The sequence below is a fragment of the Belonocnema kinseyi genome, chromosome 6 (genome assembly GCF_010883055.1).
Source record: "Belonocnema kinseyi isolate 2016_QV_RU_SX_M_011 chromosome 6, B_treatae_v1, whole genome shotgun sequence".
NCBI lineage: Eukaryota > Metazoa > Arthropoda > Insecta > Hymenoptera > Cynipidae > Belonocnema > Belonocnema kinseyi.
Genome location: NC_046662.1, coordinates 15,478,056 through 15,502,230, shown reverse-complemented (window position 1 = coordinate 15,502,230; position 24,175 = coordinate 15,478,056). Strand labels below are relative to the sequence as shown.

Genomic DNA, 24,175 nt, shown 5'->3' with positions numbered 1-24,175 from the left:
ACCCCATAAAAAAGTAGCTGGACCCTACTTTTTATTGCAAATTCGGATTCAGCGTCGAAAAATACATAAGAATATATAGGTCTGGTCAATTGCACAGACACTATAGTTTTTTTGTGGGCCTGTGTTATTATTCAGATTTTAAGAAACAATTAATATTTGTTTATCCAACAATATTTTTTTTCAAGAAAAAATGGGATGCTTACATTTTTAATTCAAACCATTATTTTCAACCGAAAAAGCGAAATTTCAACAAAATAGTTTAATTTTCAAACAAACAAATGAGGATTCAACTAAAATCATGGATCCTCAACCAAAAAAATTATTTTTTAACAAATTATTTCAACTTTTAACTCAACTGAGTAGTTGAATCCTCAACCTAAATTAATTAATTTTCAACCAACCGGTTCCATTTTTAACCAGAATAGTTGAATTTTTTATACAAAAAGACGATTCTTTAACAAAATAGCTCAATTTTTAACATAATAGAATGATTTTTGAATTAAATTTTGAAGTTACAACGGATACTAAATTTTTTAACCAAAACTATAATAGAAGACTTTTCAACATAAAAAAATTAAAGAATTAACTTTGAACGAAAAATATTTCGATTTTCTCATTGAAAGCAAATCTTATATAGGCTCTTACATGGAGAAAAGGGGAGGGAGTTTAAAATTTCAAAAAAAGACTTTACGTAATTTGCTGATTTTACTAGGTGAAAGTATCCATGTGGAAATCTATAGGGTAAAAAACTCAAAAATGTGATGAATTCATGTGGATTTCCAAACATTTGATTAATTCATGTTGATTTGCACGTTTTTGGGTGAATTCACGTGGCTTTTTACGCGATTGGATGAATCCAGAAAGATTTTCAAGGGAATAATTTACGTCAATTTCTTAGAATTTGGATAAATTTACGTGAATTTCTAAGTTCTTGAATTAATTCACGTGAATTTACTAGAGTTTGGATAAATTCACTTTGTTTTTGACGCATTTAGATTGATTATTTACGCCATATTTAAAGTGTTTGGATGCATTCATATGGATTTTCTAGTCTTGGGGTAATTTCACGAAGATTAATACGTTTCTTGACGAATTCATGTTGATTTTCACGCGTTTGAATGAATTCGTGTGGCTCTTTACGTGATTGGATTAATTCACGAAGATTTCCAAATGATTAGCTGACATTAATTTTTTAGTGTTTGGATAAATTTATGTGAACTTCGAAGTTCTTGAAAAAAATTCGGGTGGATTTACTAGTAAAGTGAAACTCGGAGACTGGGCATCAATTCTCGGAAGCACTATATCAGGGGACCCTATCTCTAGAGTTTACTGTAGTTGGATAAATTCACGTGGATTTTGACGTATTTGGATGAATTATTTACGCCGAATTTAAAGTGTTTGGAGGCGGTCACGTGGATTTTTTAGTATTTGGATGAATCCACATAAATTTCCAAGTGATTAATTTACGTGAATTTCTTAGTGTTTGGATAAACTTACGTGAATATCCAAGTTCTTTAAATTATTCACGTGAATTTATTAGGATTTGGATAAATTCACGGGACATTTGACGTCTTTGGATGAATTATTCGTGCCGAATTTAAAGTGTTTCGAGGCCATCACATGGATTTTCTAGTGTTTGGATGAAGCCACATCAATTTTCAAGTAATTTATTTACGTGAATTCCTTAGTGTTTGGATAAATTTACGTGAATTTCCAAGTTTTTAAATTAACTCAGGTGGATTCACAATATTTTTGGATAAATGTACGTGGCTTTTGACGGGTTTGGATGAATTATTCACGCCAAATTTAAAGTGTTTGGATGTATTCACATATATTTTCTAGTATGTGGATGAAATTGCGTCGATTTGAAATTGTTTGAATGCATTTATATGGATTTCCAAGTGTTAAAATTAATCCGCGTCGATTTTACAGTGATTCGTAGCGTTCCTAGTGTTGGGATAGTTTTACGTGGATTTACTAGTATTTGGATAACTTGCGTGGAATTTGACTTATTTAGATGAATTTTTCACACCGAATATAAAGTGTTTGGAGGCCGTTACATGGATTTTCTAGTGTTTGGATGAATCTGAAACTATGTCCAAGTTATTAATTTGTGTAAATTTCTTAGTGTTTAAATAAATTTACGTGAATTTATAAGTTTTTGAATTTATTCACGTGGATTTATTAGTATTTGGACGAATTTACGTGGCTCTTGATGGATTTGGATGAATTGTTTATGCCGAAGATTAATAAATGTTAGGATGAACTCATGTTAGTTTTTACGTATTTGGATGGGCTCACGTGACTTTTTACGTGATTGCATGAATTTACGAAGATTTCCAAGGGATTGATTGACATGCATTTTTTAGTGTTTTTATAAATTTACGTGAATTTCCAAGTTAAATAAAATTCACAATGATTTAATTGTATTTGGATAAATTCATGTCAGATGAATTATCTAGTGTTTGAATGAATCCACATCAATTTCCAAGTGATTAATTTACGTGAATTTTTAGTGTTTGGTTAAATTTACGTTAATTTCCAAGTTTTTGAATTACCTCAGGTAGATTCACTAGTGTTTGGATATATTTATGTGGTTTTTGATCTATTTGGATGAATTCACGACGAATTTATTAAGTGATTTGAGGCATTGAAATATATTTTATAGTGTTTGCATGAATAATTTGCATGGATAATTTGAGTGAATTTCTTAGTGTTTTGATAATTTGCGTGAATTTCCAAGTGCTTGAATAAATTTAGCTGGTGGATTTTTGGTGGATTTCCGAGTGTTTGGATGAGTTCACGTGGATTTTTACATGTTTCGTAAAAATTCGCATCTAATTCCAAGAGTTTGGATAAATTCACATGTACTTTCTATCATAGCGTTTGAACGGACTCACGTGGATTTTCTAGTGTTTGGATGAATTTAATTGGATGAAATGACGTGGATTTCTACATGTTTTGACCAATTTGCATCTAATTCCAAGGGTTTGGATTAATTTACGTGTAGGTCCTATAGTGTTTGAATTCATTCATTTCGATTTCCTAGTGTTTGGATGAATTCAAGTGGATTCTCACATGTTTGGAATGAATTCATGTGGATTTCCACACGTTTGAATGAGTTCACGTAGATTTTCACGTGATTCCGTCAATTTGCGTCGAATTTGAAGAGCTTGGAAAAATTGACGTGGACTTCTTGCAGCGTTTGAATAAATTAACGTAGATTTCCACGTGTTTCTATCAATTCGCTTCGAACTCCCAGGGTTGAATAAATTCACGTGTACTTCCTATATAATTTGAATTGATTCACGTAGATTTCCTAGTCTTTGGCTGAATTAAAGTGGATTTTCAAGTATTTCCACGAATCTGCATCGATTTCTAAGTCATTAATATATGTGGATTTCCTAGCATTTGGATAAATTTAAGATAATTTCCAATAATTTGGATAAATTCACGTCCACTTCTAATAACTGTTAAATGAATTCACGCTTATTTCCTAGTGTTTGGGCGAATTCAAGTTGATTTTCAAGTTTTTGGATGAATTTATATGGATTTCCTCATGTTTGGACGAACTAACGTGGATTTCCTATAGTATTTGGATGAATTCAAGTAGATTTTCAAGTGCTTCAATGAATCCGAATTAATATACAAGTGATTAATTTAGGTGGATTTCCTAGAGTTTAGATCAATTTACGTGAATTTCCTAGTATTTGAAGAAACTTACCTGGATTCTCAAAAATTTGAATGAAGATATATGTAATTATTAGTAGTTGGATTAATTCATGTTGATTTCATAGTTTCTGGAAGATTTCACGGTGATTTTAAAATGATTGGATGAATTTACGAGGATTTTCTAGTGCACGGATAAACTTATCGAAATTTCCGAGTACTTAAAGAATTCACGTGGATTTCCTAGGATTTCGATGAATTTAAGTGAATTTTTAAGCGTTTGGATGAAATAATGTGGATTTTCACACGTTTGGATGATTTCACGTGTATTCCCACGTATGTCAATCAGTTTGCGTCAGATTCCAAGAATTTGGATAAATTCACGTCGACTTCTTATAGCTTTTGAATTAATTCACGTTTATTTCCTAGTGTTTGGGTGAATTCAAGTTAATTTTCAAGTTTTCGGATGAATTCATACGGATCTCCTCATATTTGGACCAATTCACGTGGATTTCCCAGTGTTTGAATGGATTCAAGTGGATTGTCAAGTGTTTCAATGAATCTGAATTGATTTCCAAGTGATTAATTTACGTAAATTTCCTAGAGCTTAGATAAATTTACGTGAACTTTCAAGGGTATGGATAAATCCACGTCGACTTCTTATGAATGAATTCACGTAAGACTTCCTTGTTTCTGGATCAATTCATGTGAATTTCCACACGTTTGGATGAATTCACATGGATTTACTAGGGTTTGGATGAATTCAAATGAATTTTGAAGCGTTTGGATGAAATCATGTGGATTTCCACACGTTTGGATGATTTCACATGGATTTCGACGTATTTGGATTCATTTGCGTCAAATTCTAAGAATTTTGATAAATTCACGTCGACTTCTTAAAGCTTTTAAATGAATTCAAGCTTATTTCCTCATTTTTGGGTGAATTCAAGTTGATTTTCATATTTCGGATGAATTTATATGGATTTCGTCATAGTTGGACATATTCACGTGGATTTGTAAGTGTTTCAACGAATCCGAATTGGTTTCCAATCGATTAATTTATATGGATTTCCTAGAGTTTGGATTAATTTATGTGAATTTCCAAGTGTATGGATAAATTCACGTCGACTTCCTATAACGTTTGAATGAATTCTTATGAATTCCCTAGTTTTGTGATGAATTCATATGAATTTCCACACTTTTGGATGAATTGACGTGGATTTCCTAGTGTTTGGATGAATTTAAGTGAATTTTTAAGCGTTTGGATGAAATCATGTGGATTGCCACACGTTTGGATGATTTCGTGTGGATTTACCCGCATTTCGATCAATTCACGTCAAATTCCACGGGTGTGGATAAATTCACGTGGACTTCCTATTGCAATTTGAATTAATTCACATGAATTTCCTAGTGTTTGGATGAATTCAAGTGGATTTTCAAGTTTAGGATGAATTAATGTCGATTTACACGTTTTTTGATGAATTTACGTGGATTTCCAGCCGGACATTTTTACTTGGAAGTTCCTTTAATCTGTGTGAAAATAACCCCATTTGGCCCTATTACAAGTCGGGTACTGATCGGGGGCTAGTCGGGTTATTATTATTGACAAAGTACCTAGTCGGGTACTAATCGGGGACTAGTTGGGCTTTTTGTTGTCAAAATTTCAGTCGAGGCCTGGTCGGTGGTTGGTCAAGGGCTAGTCGGGCCTTTTTTGTTCACTAATTTCCGTGCGGGTAATCTTCAGGCTCTGTTCGGAAGCTAGTAGGGCTCTGGTCAGGTTATTCTTATGTTTGAGTTTTCGGCGAGGTTTTATCAAATGAGGTAATATCAAAAAAAGCGTAATGATTTTTTTATTCTTAAACACTAAGAATATATTTTACAATAATTTTACACCGTTTTTTGGAGAAAATATTTATTAATGTTAAATTCATCTCAAATATATAATTTTAAGAAAATCCATATTGGAAAAAATACATATAGATGTAGGTGAAAAATCTGCCGAAAGTCATAAGACTAAATTTGTACAGATGCTTATTTTTAAATCGATCTGAAAGGTTTGCCATATGTAAATAAAGTCTAATCCTTCATGTAGTTGAAATTGGAAAAAGAAAAAGTTTTTGATTAATCAGTGAAGAGCAGTATCCTAGTAGTAAACTATTAAGCACGGTACAGTTCAGATTTCGCTACCACCTTCATTTGAGTCTTGTGGTTCTGGACTGGTAGCTTTAAAGAAAATCCGCAAGGGCGCGACGTGCCGCCTCTCGCGCAACAGAAATGACGCGTCGAGTGTTTAAGACAGCAGTCCACACGTAATGAAGCATAATTACCTGGAGCAGAGACTACCGTGACCAACATGGCGGTTCCTTCAGAGTGAAGCTGTTCCATTGCTACGTTCCAGCTGAAGTTTTTTTTTTAAATTAATATTGCACAAATTTTGGGGGATTTTAGTTACATAAATTTATACATTTTTAAGCGTAGGATATGTTCCCCATTAAATCTTGGCTAAATTTGAGCACTTTTAAATATTTAAAAACAGTTTATGGAGATTTCTGTCAATAATAAGTATTTTGACAAACTTTTAGGGGATGTTCCACAAATTTTGGGGAGTTTGATTAATATACCAAGCGGATGTATTATAATGTGACCCCTACCAGTACCCGATCAGGCCCCGACTAGGATAAGTTGGGCACCTGACTAGCCCCCGACTTTAAGTGGGGTCGAATGGTCGGGAACCAGATAGTTCCCCATTTGAATTTCTGCATGGGAAATTGAAAATAAACTTGTATCTTAAAATATGAAAATAATATTTTTGGCCTTTTAGATCCTTGGACAAAAACAATTGTGAATTTGGCTTCAGTTCCAAGAGTGATGACTTTGATAGGGATTGCCCTTTTATCAACAGGTGTCCTCGCTTCAGGATATTTAGCAACTGGAGGTGTTGGTGCTTATTTAGCTAATTTTAGTGCCGGAGCCATCATGGGAATAGGGGCCAGTTTCGTGATGATACAGAGTGAAAAAGTATTGCGACAACATTTCAGGATGAAGCTACCCTTTGCAAGAATTTTGATGAATCTTGCTTTTTCCACAGGAATTGTATTTGCTCCTTTGGTAGCACTTGCCCTTTTTACCAGATTAGGAATTCAAGGTGGACTCATGGCAATGGTTGTACTTTTTTTACCCACTGCAATCGTTACTACAATTTTAAGATCGCCAGGTTCGAAAGGTTCATTTAATAATATAAATTAGTTCGCATTAAGTTTCTAAAGTATATGTTATTTTTTTTAATTTTAAAAGAAATTTATTATAGGCTGGTAATGATTTTCCTATAATTTCTTATGATTTTTTCGCTGTTCAAGAACAATAATTATTGAAAATTATTATTAGGGAATCAGTATAGAAATAAACAATAGGGCAGAGTGAAAATGCTAAAATATGAAAAAACGAGAAAAAGAGGTTTCCAAAATTTAAAAATATTTTAAAGACTTTTGTAATTTTTTATATAATTCCAAGGGAGTTTGAAAAAAATTTTGATTAATAAATGAAAATTCAAAAGGGCCCTAGATATTTCAAAGATTGTAAGAGATTCTAAGGCATTTCAAGGAATTTCGGGATTTTGAAACACAGGAAATTTAGTTAATACTTTTAGGAATTTGAAATTTTAGGAATATGATATTTCGGGAATTCACTATTTTCACGATATTCAACATTTTTAAATTGAAATACTAATTTTGCGAATGACATTTCCGGAATATATTATTTTTTAGAATTTTATAATTTTGGGAATTTTCAATTTTGCCAATATGATATTTTTGGGAATCTGAACATTTATGAATTTATTTTTTATTTTCACGAATATGATGTTTCGGGAATTTACTATTTTCAAGAATTTTATATTTTCAGGAATTTGAAACATGGGAAATTTATTTACTAATTTCGAGATATTGAAATTTCTAGATTTTCAAAAATTGGAAAATAAATACTTTCGGAAATATGACATTTCGGGAGTTCACTATTTTTGGAATATTTAAATTTTGAGAATTTTATTATATCGGGTATTTTCCATTTTGCGAATATGATATTTTGAGAATTTTCTGTTTTTGGAAACTTGAAACTTTTTTTATTCAGATACTAATTGTGGAAATATAACGTTTCGGGAATTTCATAATCTCGGAAATTCTATAAATTTTAAAAGTAGATACTAATTTTTATAATAATTATGATATTTCAGGAATTTACTATTGCTGAAAATTTGATTATTTCGGGAATTTAAAACATCAGTTTAGATACTTGTTTTGGAATTTAAAATTTTGTGATATTTAGAATTCAAAAAATGAATAATTTCGGGAATATAACAACTGGGAAATTTACTTGTTTAGAATTTGATCATTTTGGGCATTGTTAATTTTGGAAATATGACATTTCGGGAATTCCCTATTTTCAGGATATTTAAAATTTGTAAATCTAGATATTAATTTTAAAAATATAACATTTCCGGAATTTATAATTTTTGAGAGATTGATCATTTCCGGAATTTTCATTTTCGCTAATAAGATATTTGTCGAATTTGCTATTTTCGAGAATCTGATAATTTCAAGAAATTTCGATTTGAGGAATATGAAATTTCAAGAATTTGTTATTTTTAGGAATTTGTAAATTCAGTATACTAATTTTGGGAATATGAGATTTTGGGAATTTAGTATTTTCGAAAATTGGATAGTTTCGACAACTTTCAATTTCGCGAATATGACATTTCGGAATTTGTTATTTTCGGGAATGTGTAAATTGAGATACAAATTTTGGAAATATGGAATTGCCGAAATTTATTATTTTCCCGAATTTGATAATTTCTGGAATTTTCAATTTCTCTAATATTATACTTGCGGAATTTGTCATTTTCGAGAATTTGATGATTTGAGAAATTTTCAATTTTCTGATTATGAAATTTCGGTAATTTGTTATCAATGGGAATTTGAAAATTTTTTAATTTAGATACTAGTTTTGGATATATATTGATTATATTGGGGAATAAATCGGGGAATATGAGAATCTTCGAGAATTTTGTAATTTCGCAAATATTACGTAATTTTCTTTTCTGAATTTTCATTTTCCAGAAAAATTCTGGTTCGGTAATTATTTTTCCGTATTTTTCTACATTTAGGACTTTGGAAATTCGGTAAATGTGCATCATCCCCGCTTGTCTGTGGTCTTAAATAAATCATTCCTAAACAGTTTGCCTACATTTTACATTAATTCCTTCCATATTTTTGTATTATTTATTCCAATCCTGATTATCCTATAATCATTTCCTGTGTGTGATTTTATATAATGAACTTCCTATAATCGTGAGAAAATTATAGGAAACTCATTTATGATGATTTTCCTGCAATATTTTTTCATAAGGGCAGTTTTCCAAGGTAAGCCGTTTCTGGAATGCTAAGCAAACTTTACTGTTACTTAAGTCTCATTCTATTTCGGTCAATAAAGACTTACGCGAGAGAAAGATAGCCTTCGGCAGGAATCTAAATAACGTAAAAAGTTGGGCCTCATACGATTTTTCACCGTCAACATTTTTTTTCAGAATTAAAATTCTTATTGGCGTATCGCGGCCAAGTACCATAAAAAAGCTACCGAGAATCCTTATCTGGAATAATTAAGTATTTTGTACCTTTTTTGCATTGATGGCGCAATTCTTAACCAATTTTCGGTGCAGGTTTTTAGAGTCCGTAATCCTAATGCTGTGTATGAATTGAATACCGGGATTTTTTTCAATTGTTGAAAAAGTTTTTATAATAATTTGAGAACTAAAAATTTTTTAACATTTTTTATAATAAATTGTTTAAAATTGATGTATGAATTCTATCTCATTGTAAAACCTTCACCACTGACCACTTCTTGGGCCATTATTTCAGGATTTCTACAAAATCCCAAATTTGAAATTCCCTGACTTTTCCCTGGCCATTTCATTTTTTTATTTTTCTTTGCCGTTCTATTTTTTTTAAATATGAAAACAAGCCTACACATAGGCGAGAAATAATGTTAATGGAAAACCAATTTTATTTTTTAAATTAAATTTTAAGTTAATTTTAAATTTAAAAAAAAAAACAAATAAAAAAAGAAAAAAGGAATATTTGAAAATCTCTTTCAATCTTTGAAATTATTTGAAAATTATTTAAAATATCTTACTGAGAGCTTTTCAAATTGTTTTAGATTACTGAAGTCCTGGAAATCTGACGAAAATCCGTTGAAATTACTTTTTAATTTTTTTAATTCCCTAAAATATTAAAAAAAAATTAATATCAGGAAATACCTTCAAATATTTGAAAATTTCCTAAAATATTTGAAATCCTTTGAAATTTCATGGTTTCTTTTCAAATATCCTCAAATCTTCAAAATCATAAAAAATTTTCCGAAATATTGTTAAATCTTTCGAAACACATTGGCATAAAAAAAATCTTTTCGATTTTTTTAATCTTTTGAAATTCCTTGAAATCTTTTCAGTTATCCTAAAATCTTTCAACTTCCATAACATCTTTGCAAACTCCTTAAAAAAATTGAAATTTTCTTCGAATCTTTTTAATTTCTTTAAAATCCTTTGAAATATTTGGAAATCTTGGAAATTTTCTGAAATTCCTTGAAATCTTCGAATCGTTAAAATTTTATAAAAACTATTTTTTTTTTAAATTTTGTAAAAAATTTTTTTTTTAATTTTGTAAACACCTCAAAATATTTAAAAATTTCTTCAATTGTTGGAAATATCCTGAAATTCCTTGGAATCTTTTCAAATGCCCTGAATCTTTAAAATTCCTTGAAATTTTTGGATCTTCTTAAAAAATTATTCTTTCCAAATACCTTAAAATATTTGATAATTCCTTCAAATCTTGAAAATATTTTGAATTTCCTGAGAACCTTTTTAAATATACTAAAATCTTTTTAAAAAATTTAAATCTTTGGAAATAGCATAAAATATTCTAAAGTTTTCTAAAATCTTTGAAATCGTTTGAAATCTCTCAGTTCTTGTGAGTGTTACAATGATGCTTTAATATTATCTGATATTCAGAAATAAGAAAAACATATTTTTTCAAACTATTATGCAGGACTTTTCCCTTCAGTCTTATTTTTCTTGGGGTTCTTCCTTTTATTACCCACATCAAAATATCTCTGACACATTTGCCCAGTTCCCTTTAATAATTTTTTTTAGTTTTATAATTATTAGAAAAAATTTTTTGTATCTATATAAAACAAAAGTTTTTATCCAATAGAATAAGAATTTACATGGAAAAAATGTTTTTGAAAGTGAAGTGGTATAAACATAAAAATATTCTTTAGTTTAAAGAAGAAAAGTGATGTAGGATCCTAATCGACATCTAAAAGATTGCGGTTCTACATGTTTCCTCTAATCCATTCCTAAATTTAAAATATTGATATTTTGAATATCTTAATCCTTGAAAAATGTTAAAAAATATATTTGTAAATGCCTGATGAATGAACCGAGTTTAATTGTAAAAAAATGTAGGAAAACTGTTTAACTTGGAAATTGTAAGAGGAGGAGCACAAGGAGAAATAATTCTCTTGTCTTCGAATATCAGCTAATGTAGTAGTCATTAGAATTTTCATTTATACAAATTTTTGCGCCCAACTGTTAGCTAGTTATTATTATTATAGAATTACAAAATTTGTTCTCGCCATAGGTAAAGAAATATCTTCACCATACACCCTTCTATTCAATGAAGATGAGGCAGAATCATCTCTAAGCATGGTGGAAGGGTCAAATTCATACTCAAGAAATCAGGCTGGCTCTGATGCGCGAAATACAGGGTTAAATCCTTCGCCAGTTGATGAAATTAATGAAATTAATGAACCTCAAGGAGTCTTTGCGGAAGGAAGTAGAGCCTACAGTTACGAAGATCCAGAAAATACGACTACCAAACTTTTTGTATCTCCAACAAATTTCCAAGTTCTTTTCAAATTCGGCACAGTTGTTGTCACTTGTATAGGCACTAGAGCTGGGATGATGCTTTTTTGGCTCCTTTTGCCTCCACTGATTGTCATCAAAGTTCCATCAACGAATCTTCTTGATGGGGTTATTCTTTCCATGATTGGAGGAATTGGCACTCTTGTTGCGAGCATCATCTCCTACTGGAACCCAAACACAGCCAGATTGAGAAGTTTAATTTTTGGATTTTCGAATTGGATAGGGAGTTTCGTTCTCTTAGGTATTGTAAAATGATTTTTCAGGACCTAAAATGTTTATAACTTTTGGACTATACTCCTTCCCGAGTATCATAATAGTTTTCCTGAACATTCCAATGAAATGGTCGGAGAATTCCGGAAAAAGGTTTCCGGAAGTAGATAAATGTCCGCGTATCCAGGAAAGTTCCCAAGATATATTGTATAAATTTATTTTATTTAATTATTGAAATTTCTCATGAACATTCCCTGGATCTTCCTTAGAACCTTCCTGGACACACCAAAATTGACCTAGTTCCGGAAACATTTCTGGAACATTTTTCGGAATCCCCCAAACCTTCCAGGGACCCGTTCATTTTTCGGAACGGATAAAATTTAAGAAAGGTAAAATTTCAGAATGAGTTATAATACATAATGATAAAACTTAGGAATACCAAAAATTCGGAAAATGGAATAAATCAGAAATCCAAAATTCTGAATAGTATTTATTCGGAAACCAAAGAAGCGGAATGGGTAAAAATTCGGAATCGTTAAAATTAGGAGGGTGAACAATTAGGAATAAGTAAAAATACGGAGAGGAAAAGTTCGAAAAGTAGAAAAATTCGGAATAGTAAATAAATGTTGCTATTAGCAGGTCTATAGTTTTTTTTTATTTAGGGTAGCATACAAATATTTATCATAGTAAATTTAAATAGCATATCATAATAAATTTATGATATCCGTCATTTTAAATTTTTCACGAAAAAATAATTATTTTCTATCATTATATAATTTAAAAACAATTTGCAACGTACAACATAAATTTATTATGATATGATATTTAAATTCACTGCGATAAACATTTTTTTGCAACCATAAATAAGCAATTATACACCTGCTAATAGGTATATTTATTAACAATTCCGAATTTTTCTACTTTCCGAATTTTTCCTCTCCGTATATGTAAATATTCCTAATTTTTCACCCTCCTAATTTTAACGCTTCTGAATTTTCACCCATTCCGCTTCTTTGGTTTCCGAAGAAATACCTTTCAGAGTTTTGGATTTCCGACTTGTTGCTCTTTCCTACTTTTTGCTATTCCTAAGTTTTACCATTATGTATTATAACCCATTCTGAAATTTTACCTTTCTTAATTTTTACCGTTCCGAAAAATGAACGGCCCCCACCTTCCATTGGCATTTTACAAGAATATTCAGGGAAATTTTGTGGTATCCGCGTTATGTATATCAACGGTACAAGAAAAAGTAATAGAAAAACATTTTTTCAACTGTATCGATAACAAGCTTGACAGCCTAAATTGTTCTAAGAACATGGAATAAAATAGGGGAATAAATTCTTTCATGTAAAATTAATGTGGGTTCTATATTGAAATCAATATGAAATACTTTAAACTCATAAAATTTAAAGTAAAAAATTAGTTTTTAATGAAAAAGATGAATTTTATATCCTTTAGTAGAATTTTCAAACAAATAAGACGAATTTTCAACTAATAGTCGAATAGTCACTTTTTCCATTACGTAATTAATTTAAAACAAATAAATAAATTTCAAGGGGAAAAATGAATTTTCAAGGGCAAAGTTAAACTTTCATCTCAGAACGGATCAATTTTTTAACAGATAGTAGACGTTTCGAATAAAAAAGATAATTTTTCAACCAAGAACGGAATACTTACACTTTTTATTTAAAAAATGTAATTTAACCCAAAACAAACAAATTTTTAACAAAATGGTTACATTTTCAACTAAAAAGATGAAACTCTAACTTAAATACTGAATGTTAAACTTAAAAAGTGAATTTTTAGTACAACTTTGAACCGAATCGTTGATTTTTTAACCAAAACCAAATTCAACAAGAAAAAAATCAAATTTTCATCAAAATAGTTCATTTCTCAACTAAAACAGGTTAATTTTTAACAAAATACAGAAGTTTTAAAATAGATAGTTGAACTTTCGACTCAAAAAAAATTAATTTTCAGTTAAAAAATACAAATTTTCAACCAAATTCATTAATCTTTAAATAGTTGAACTTCTAAGTGAAAAATACAAATCTTGCACAAAAAATGGAATAATTAATTTTTTATTTCAGAAGGAAAAATTTTCAACGAAATATATGAATTTTCAAACAAACAGTTCACAAACTTCTAACTAGAAAAAAATAAATTTTTAACGAAAAATGAAATAATGGTATATTTAAAAAAACTTCTAACTTCTAAATAAAGATAAAAAATTTTTAACAAAAATGGAATAAGTTTTAGATAAAAAATTAATTACAAAACAATGTCAACAAAACAGTTAACTTTTTGAAAAGATGAATTTTAAACTAATTTTGAACTTAATAGTTAGAAATTAATAGTTGATATTGAGATAAGAAATATATTTATTTTGAATCAAAAACATTTGAATTAAACAAAAAATATTGATTTTTAATGAAAATAGTAGAATCTTAGACGAAAAACGTTTAATTTTTAACCAAATAGTTGAATTTACATCTGAAAATATTAATTTCCTAACAAAAAACCCTAATTTTCAACATATTACAGGAATTTTCAATCAAGTCGGAAAATTTTTAATTAATATATAAACATTTTCCACCAAGAATGGAATAATTAAAGTTTCATTTAAAAAATAATTTTAAAAAAATTAACAAACCACCTTCAACAAAATAGTTAGATTTTTTATCGAAGATATGATTTTTAAACTAACATAAAACATCAATACCCAAACAATTAATACTTAATATAGTAGATGAATTTTCACAAAAAAGATCAATTTTTAAAAAATTTACTAGTTGATATTTTAACGAAAAAATATTTTATTTTAAAAATTAGTTTCCTGCCAGAAAAGACAAATTTTTAACCATATGCATAAATTGTGGAAGAGGCATAGATTTTCAGATTGATCTAGAATTCCCGTGTTATTTATTCAAATAACACTTTCGTTCCGCAACACTGCTCCAAACCAGGTTGCTGATCAATTTCTCTAGCAATCACCCCAAATGAAGAGCTTCACAAAGTTATTATGTGGTGCCCTATAGTATTATCTTCGTATAATTCTTTCAAAGAGTCTCTCAAAGTGTCTGATTTCCCGTCTGTATCATATAGCATTTCGCCCTTGCTATTTCTCATGCTGACAAACTCTGTACTTTTACCTCCCTTCATATTGATCATTAACAATTTGTAAAATAGTTTGTTGCTTCCTTCAAAGTCGTTTTGCATTTTCGTCTCTTCTTCTGTTCTGATTGTATCTTTACTTTCCTTGACTAGTTGTTTAACTTTCATCTTTTAGTGTCTGTAATCATTTTCAATTCTATTTCTCTCCTCATCGCTTATGCCTATGATTTTCAACCTTCTTTCATGTGTTTTTCTTTTCCTTCTTGGCTGCCTGAATTTCATCATTCCACCATGCATCACCAGACATTATTCCTACAACCGCAGTGCCACACACTTCAGTTGCAACCCGAACAATCATACCCTCGATCATAGCCGATGCGCCTTCAATACGTTTATTGTCTATTAGCGCTTTCTCAATTTCTTTATCTATGCGTTCGTTCTTCTTATTCTGAAAATCTTCTCCATACCTGACCTAAGTTATTTTTGAGACTTGGAGGCTGCATTCAGAACCCCTCTTGACACTTGTATACTTGACTGATTCTCTTAGTCTTTCATCCGCAACAACAAAGTCAATTATAATGTGGCTATTTTCTTTACACCAGGTGTACACGTGGATTATTTTATGCCTAAACCAAGTATTTGTAATAAATAAGTCTTTTTTCCACAATAAGCTAACTAATCTTTTCATCATGATCGCAAGTACTTATTGTATCACATAAAGTGTCCTACAAGGCGTCTTTTACTTCACTCGGATCACGATAAACTGGGGCGTAGCATGCCATGATAAATAATCTTCAGATTCCTATTTTCATTCTAAACAATAACAATCCAGGAGATACACAATCATGATCTCTGAGATGCTGCTTAACTCTTTCATTCATAATCAAAACTAGACAGTACCTATGATGTGATTCCATATCTACTCCTGACCACATTTTAAATCCGTCTTTCAACACCCCATGTTCAATGTTTTTACTTTCGCATCCCGTTTTCTTTGTTTCAGGTACGCATCAATTATCTAGCTTCCTTGCGTGCATAGTTTCTTGTAATTCTCTTACCTTTAGATCATTCACCCCTCTAGCATTCCAAACACCCAGTCTCTATTCATCGCCTGAAACTTGACGTTTATCTTTACCAGGTGTATCTTATTTGTCAATCAAAGTTTTAGTCCATTCCCAGGCTATTTTATTGTTTCTATTATTCATCGTTTAGAGTTTACGCCCGACTAACACCTATTTGCCAAAAATTTATTTGGCGAGTCGAAATCATGCGCAAATTAAGTAGTTAGTCGTATTAAGGTGGAGAGTCTAGTTATAGCGTCAGTCTCAGCAAACTTAAGTTAATTGAAGGGGAGTATGGGGAACCAGTGGGCACAAAATTTGGCGACGTATTTACGACATCGTTACAACATCTTTGCGACAACTTTACGATATCGTATGTCCATGTCGTTAAGGTGTCTTTATGATATCGTAAACATGACGTATTATCTGACGATGTCTTTACGATATCGTGAAGACACCGAAACGACACGGCCATAGGATGTCGTAAAAATGTCGTAAAGTTGTCGTAACGATGTCGTAAAGACGTCGCCAAATTTTGTGCTCACTGGGGACTTCCTCTAGGTACGAAACCAAAAACTTATATAATATAATAATAACTTTGTATATTTGAAAATCATTTTCTAAAATTATAAACTCCTTGAAAATAAAGGCAGAAGAAGACGAAGCGATTAAATAGCATAGTGTTTTATCGTAATTTTATTCAAGTTATAAAAAGAGTGCGACCCCCCCCCCCCATCAGGCAAAATAGTTCAATTTTCATTGATATCATGAAAATTGCAGCATCACTTACAAAAAAATCTGAAACTTCACAATTTCACCACAAAATGTAATATTAATTGATAAAATTAACTCATCTTAGACGAAGCTATTAAATTTTTTCAATTTTTAAGTCACACTTTCAGTTTCGCGGTTGAAGCTTTTTATGAAAATGAATTAAATTGTCACATTAAGTAAAACACGACTGCCTTTTTCGAAAGTATGAGAGAAATTGATTTTAAGGGAAAATATTTGACGAGTGTCAATTAACACTTTCGTCCGTTTCAAGAGTTGACTGTTAAAATTCTTCGAAATCCTCTCAAATTCTCGAAATAAATTATAAATTCGTTAGAATTATTTTAAATATTCTAAAATCTAGAAAATTCTTTTAAATGTTGGAAATATCTTTACATATTAAAATCTTTGAAAAATACTGTGAAATTATTGTGAAAACATAGTTAACTTTTCAAAAAAAGAGATGAATTTTCAACTAAAATAATAAATCTTTAACCAAAAAACTGATTTTTTAACCAGCAAAATGTACATTTGCCAAAGTAGATAAAAAATTTTTAAAAGCGATGAATTTGCAAAGAAATATGTAATAGTTGATATCTCAAACAAAAATGATTTTAATATTTTATCGAAAATTTTGTTGAATTTAACCAAAAAAGTGCAACTTTCAACAAAATAGGTAGATTTCCAACTAAAAAAGATGAAAGTGTAACCAAATATGGAATTGTTAATTTTTTAGTTAAACAAATGATTTTAACCCCAAGAAAAACAAATTTTTAACAAAATAGGTAAAATTTGTAACTCTAAAATTAAAATTTGTAATATTTAATATTTATTTGTATAGGTAAAATTTGTAATTCTGAACCAAAACAGATTAATTTTCAAACATAACACTATATTTTTAATAAAAAAAGATGAATTTTCAAATAAACAAATTAATTTTTGATAACAAAAAAAAAATTTTTTTAAATATGCAAGAATTTTTTACTGATTAGTTGAATTTTTAACAAAAAAGATCTTTAACCAACGAAATGAATCTTCAACAAGAAAAATGTGTTTTTACAAGACAGATAAAATTAAAATAATATAATATTTGAACTCAACCAAAAAAAGACCAATTTTTAAGAAAGAGCAATTCAAACAAGAGCAATATATATGCAAACCAAAAAGACGAATTGCCAACAAGTTACATGAATTTTCAACTAGATAGTTTAATTTTCAACTAAAAAAGATAACTTTTTAAACAAAAAATTGAAATTTCAAGTCAAGAAGACGAGTCTTCTAACAATACAGTTGAAATTTAAAGAAAAAAGTTAATTTTCTAGAAAAAAGGTTGCATTTTTAACCCGAAAATATGAATGTAAAAAAACTTAACTTTTAACCAAATAGTTGAATTTACAATAAAATAATTAAATTATTAGACAAATATTGAAGGTTTTATTTTTAAAATATGAATTCTGAACAAATAATATAATAGTACGCTTTTTAACCTAAACATTTAACCACAAATAGTTAAATTTTCCTATTGAATTCTATGAATTCAGTTACATAAACAATAATTTCGATAATTCACAGACTGAAGAATAATATTTTAAATAAAAAATGAAGCTAATTTTTAACACTTTTAAAAAATTATGTCAGTACACTGAAAATTTTACACAAAATAAAATTAATTTTCCACTTCATACTTTTAAATTTCGGACTACACAAAGTATGTTGGACTACGAAACATTTTAGTTCCTGCAATTTTCTGTTCTGAAAAAAATAAGGTTATCATATTTCAAATTTTCAGGCCTCTGCTATGGTGATTTTTATAGTTTTTTCATAATTTTGGCACTTTTGGGAGGTATGAGCGTCGGTGGATTGTTGGTGAGTCAAGAATTTGTGATACGAGATTCTTTGGGATCACATGTGGCCTCCAAATCACGTGCTGCACTTACGACGTGTGTTGGAATCGCAATTTTGCTTCTTTCCTTTATTGAAAGTAAGTTACGTCACGTCATTCATATATTCTTTTTTGAGAGACAGCAAAACATGATTCAAATTTTAATATATAATCATTCCCCTTTTTCAATGAATTCAAGTCTGAAATGGTAAAAAAAAAGGTGGGTAGACTCTTCTTAGATATTTGGATGGAGATGGAGGGGGATAAATATTTACACAAAAATAGTTTCATTTTCTTATAAGGAATTTTTTTAGCCATTCTTAATTGATATTAATAAATTGATATGATATTTAAAGTTCTTCAAAAAATTTTAAACTTTCAACTAAAGAAGATAAATTTTGAACCAAAAAGGGAATACATTTTTATTTGAAGAAATTAATATTGAAACAAAAGTTATTAAATTTTTAACCAGCAAAATTAATTTGTAACTAAAATTTAAAAAAAAAATAGTTGAATTTTCATTTAAAAATGATCAAATTTCTACCAAATAGTTAAATTTTCAACAAAATACGAAGTAGTTAAACTTTTATTTAAAAACATTGATTTTCAATAAGGAGAAAAATGATCAACGAATAGAGAAGTATTTTCAGCGAAAGGGATAAATGTTTATCTATAATGATGAATTATTAACTTGAAAATTGCTTTTTTAATAAAAGACGAATTTTAACAAAAATAGTTGATTTTTTAATTTAAAAATATAAATGTTCTTTAAAATCATTCATTTTACAACAAGAAATGGAATCTTTGAACTTTCAATTTGACAAAATTTATTTTAAAAAAAGCGAATTCTCAAAAAGTAGTGAAATTTGTTAATTAGATAGGAAATTAATTTCTTTAATTCAAAAAACCTTTGAATTTTTAATTATAAATTTATATTTTTTATTACGAATGTTTAAATGTTTGGTTGAAAGTGATCATTTTTGTTCAAAATTCGTCCTTTTTTGGTGGGAAATTAATCTTTATGCTTGGAAACTCATCTTTTTGGTTGAAAATTCGTTTTGTTATTGAAAATTGATTTTTTCAACTAAAAATTCAATTATTCCACTTTTCAGAGTGGATTTATCTTTTTAGTCGAAAATTTAACTACTTCGTCAAAATTTTAATTAATTTGTTAAAAATTCCTTTCTTTTTTAAAGAAGATGCAAAATTCTAGTTGAAAATTCATCTCATTGGTTGAAAACTTAAATATCTTTTTGAAGAATCTTAGTTTTTTGGTAAAAAATTAATTTTTTGTAGTTAAAAATTATATATACTTGGTTGACAATGTATCTATTTTGTTGAATTTAATCCTGTAAATAGAGGTAGTCCAGGGTAATCCCATATAATCCAATATAATCCACTTCCTTTAGACCGTATTTTTAGGAATTGTTTCCCCCTTGATGAAATCTTTCCAGTGAAAAAAATGATCTAGGAAATAAATCCTAAAGACCTGGGAATCAACATAGGTAAGTGTACAAAATATAAATTTTTAAATTTTCCAAACGCTTTCCCACTAAATTTATTTTGCTTTGTGAAAAAGTACTGCCATAAATATTTCATTAAAAATAAATTGCTTGGAGGTTCCGCCAGACCCTTTTTAGTTCTCGAATTAAGTTTCTTACTTTTCGATAAAAAATATACAAATTAAAGCTAAAAAATACTTTGACTGATAGAAAATATTTTTTTATTGCGGAATAAACCCTAATTTTTATGAAATAATAAAAACAGTTTGAAGATATAATCAAGCTTAGAATACGTAAATAAAAAAATAAATAATTTAAAAACATTTTTACTGGGTGATAGAGAAAAATCGTGAATTTCGAAATACACATTTTTTATAGTATGAAGATTCCTATTCCATTCATTACAGTAAAATGAGATTGAACAGAATTTAGGGCGAATTTAAACAAATGTAAGTGAATCAAAAAAATTAATATAATATAAACTTTTAAATTAAATATAATTTATTCGAAACTAGAGGATTCGTAAGAAAATAAGGAAAATTTAATGAAATTCATCAAAGTTCAAGGTGAATTAAGTAAAAATTCAAGAAAATTGAAAAAATATTAACAAAATTAATTAAATTCATTAACTATGGTGTGAATTTACAATTCAAGTGAATTCTGAAGAATTAAAAAAAGGAATTCAGGATAAATGAATAAGAATTCAGGTTGATTGCAAAATGAATTTGAATGAATTTCAAAAAAATCTAAAATATTTGATTGATTTCAGTAAAACTTGAGTGAATTCAAAAGAAATCAAGGAAATGCAGAAGAATTCATTAAATCCAAATATAACATAGAATTAATATTAATGGGAGTGAATATAAATCTGATAAAATTCACAAAGACCATTTTACGGTAAGTATGGAAAATTCAGGGTGAATTCAAAGGAATTTAATAGAATTCTTATGACTAAAGGGATATTTTCATTTTCAAAAAGTGACTAAAAGTGATTTAAGAAAAAAATTAATTTGAGAAATAAAAATTTTCTTTATATTTTAGAAAAAATCGTGTGCTTATTATTCTAGAAAAACAAATATTCAGAGGATATTGCAGATACTCATTGTAATGAAATTACAAATTTTTGCATTCTAAGTCCGATATTATCTTGAATATCTTTCTTTGTTTTGTAAAATTTAAGACTTTTTCCTGAAATAATGAAAAATACTTTTCAGGGATGAACAAATTTTTCAACCTTAAATTTGAATTTTTTTAATATTGAAAACCAGGAAAACTTATTTTCAGGTCTGAGACGGTACAGCGAAACCTGTAGGAGAAACATCCTACATTGGATAATGCAACTTACAATGAATAATCACACAGGCCTGCAAATTTGGGGGTAATTTGTTTCAAGTCGGTAGTGGTTTTTGATGTAATTTTTTGCGCTGAAACCGAATCTGACCTCACAATTTGCTTAGAACGTCAAGTTTTTGAGATAAACGATGTAAAACGCACTTAAAAAAGTGCAAAAATAGTAATTGCCATATCTTTCGCAAAAAGATCCAAATAGAACGATTGAGAGTGCATTTTAAAGGGGTCAAAATATCTCAAGTGTGCCACTTTTAAATCAATAGTTCTATTTTTAATCAATTTATGCAGTTTTCGATTCTCTTTTATATCAAAATAACTTCCTTAAAATATTTGTGCAAAAAAATTTTTATTTAAAGTTATTAACAATCAAAGTTCTTGATCATTTTTTGAAAAATGGATTACTCGCGAAAGGTTCATCGAAATTCACTAATTAATTAATGAACATTTTTTTAAGAAGTATACTTTACGCTTAAAAATTGTTCGGTAGTAAAAAACATTTTGTTGTTGCTTAAATAATCGTTTTTTTTTAAACAATTGAAAATTAATTAAACTTCTTCGCCTAAGAAAGAATTTTCCCACGTGCTAATAGATTCTACAATCTCTTCCGCAAATTTTGGTGAAAAAAAGTTTGAATTTTGCAGTAGTTCAAAAGTTATTGAATTTTTTGTGACCGCGCTCCGACCTACAGACCTTCGGACGCGATCGTTTAATTTTCAACAAAGTATAGTGAAATTTTCAAATAAGAAGAATAATTTTCTTTAAAAAATTATTTTTTTAAACAAATCGGTTCAAACATTCAACCTAGTAATTGAATTTTAAACCAAAAAAGATAAATTTACAATTTAAACAATATAGTAGTTGGTATTTAAATGAGAAATATCCATTATTTTAAATACTTACTAAATTTTTTTATTGAAAATTCATCTTTTTGGTTTAAAATTCAACTGCTAGGTTCAATGTTTGAACCGATTTGTTAACAATATATTTTTTTGGTAGAAAATTAATCTTCTTGGTTGAAAATTTCCCTATACTTTGTTGAAGATTAAACTATTTTATTGAAAATTCAGTTTTTGTGTTGAAGCTTCATTAGTTCAATTAAAAATTCAACTTTTTGTTGGAAAAATTAATTTTTTGGTTGAAATTTTTTTTTTTATTAAAAACTCATCTTTTCAATAATAATTTGAACATTCAATTTTTTTGGAAATTCACATTTTTTTATTTAAAATTCTACTTTTTGATGGAATACTTAACCACTCTCTTAAAAAACAATATTTTTTGTTGAAGATTCATTTATTTGGTTGAAAGTTTATTTATGCTTAATTGAAAATTAAACCATCTTATTCTTTTTTAGTAGAAAATAAATCTTCTTGGTTGAAAATTCATCTTTTTTATCAAAACATCACTCTACCTGATAGAAAGTCGAACCACTTGATTAAAAATGCATTTTTTTATGAACGTTTATCATTTCAGTTTAAAATTTGTTTCATATTGCACTTAATATGGTACCCAAAATAATTGTATTCAAAATAATTTATTACCCAATTGTTCCCCTATTTCTTGGCTTAAAGTTGATCCACTTTATTTTAAAAACTCTTTTTTTCAAATGATGCTTCATTCTTTTAATTACAAATGCATCTATTTTGTGGAAAAGTGAACTAGTTCGATAATATTCTTTTTTTTATTAATCTTTTTAACTGAGAACTTAACCATTCAAATTTTAGTTGAAAATCGATTTTTTTAGTTGATAATAGATCTATTTTCTTGGAAATTCATCTTTTTAGTAGAAAATTAATCTTCTTGGTTAAAACTTCATCTTTTTGATTAAAAAATTGAAAAGTACTGAAAAATGTTGGAAAAAATAAAAAATAAAAAAATTTTTTTCACCAAAATTTTCGGAAAAGATTGTGGAATCTATTGGCACGTGGAGAAGTTTAATTCGTTTTCAATTGTTTAAAACTGAACAATTTTTTAGTGTAAAGTATACTTCGTAACAAAAATGTTCATAACTCAATTATTGAATTTCGATGAACCGTTCGCGAGTAATCCATTTTTGAAAAAAAGATAAAGAACTTTGATTGTTAATAACTTGAAAAAAAATTTCTGCAAAAATATTTCAGGGGAGATATTTTTATATATCAAAAAAACACTACACATCTTTAAAAAAAACTTAGCAGGCATACGTCATTATTTGAGGGCACACAAAAAAGAATTATAATAAGGTTTAATTTTAATTTATTAGCAAGTATAGTTTCCTAACTATTAATTACATTTAATTATTTTATATGCATTATAGTATTTTCAATGAATGATTATCCAATGGCCAAGTTACATCTACACATTTTTTTTTAAATAAAAGAAAATATATGGCAGTACTTTTTGTTATCAAAAGGAAGAAATATAGAGGGTAGTGTTTGCAATATTCAAAAATTCACATTTTTATAGTGCACCCTAGTGTAAAGAATTTTTTCCGAAATAGGGGTATATTAAATAAGAATTTATTCTCGAATTTATCGATTAGAAAAGCATTGATTAAAATCTGCGAAATATAGTGAAGACTTTTTTGACCTTCAGCATCCTAAAAAAATTGAAACTCAAGAAAATTAGAAAACTGCAGACAGGAAATGTTTTAAACATTTTCCAAGCC

The 24,175-nt window shown here is 28.6% G+C and overlaps 1 protein-coding gene across 1 annotated transcript in view; it reads left to right on the top strand.

The window, feature by feature from the left end:
• The window catches only part of LOC117174403, a 77,193-nt gene that overhangs the window by 52,563 nt on the left and 455 nt on the right, over positions 1-24,175 (top strand). Inside the window, exons 8-10 of the mRNA XM_033363497.1 lie at positions 6,491-6,883; positions 11,358-11,882; positions 18,587-18,778. Of these exons, the coding sequence (XP_033219388.1) occupies positions 6,491-6,883; positions 11,358-11,882; positions 18,587-18,778 (1,110 nt within the window). The remainder of the gene's footprint in view (positions 1-6,490; positions 6,884-11,357; positions 11,883-18,586; positions 18,779-24,175) is intronic.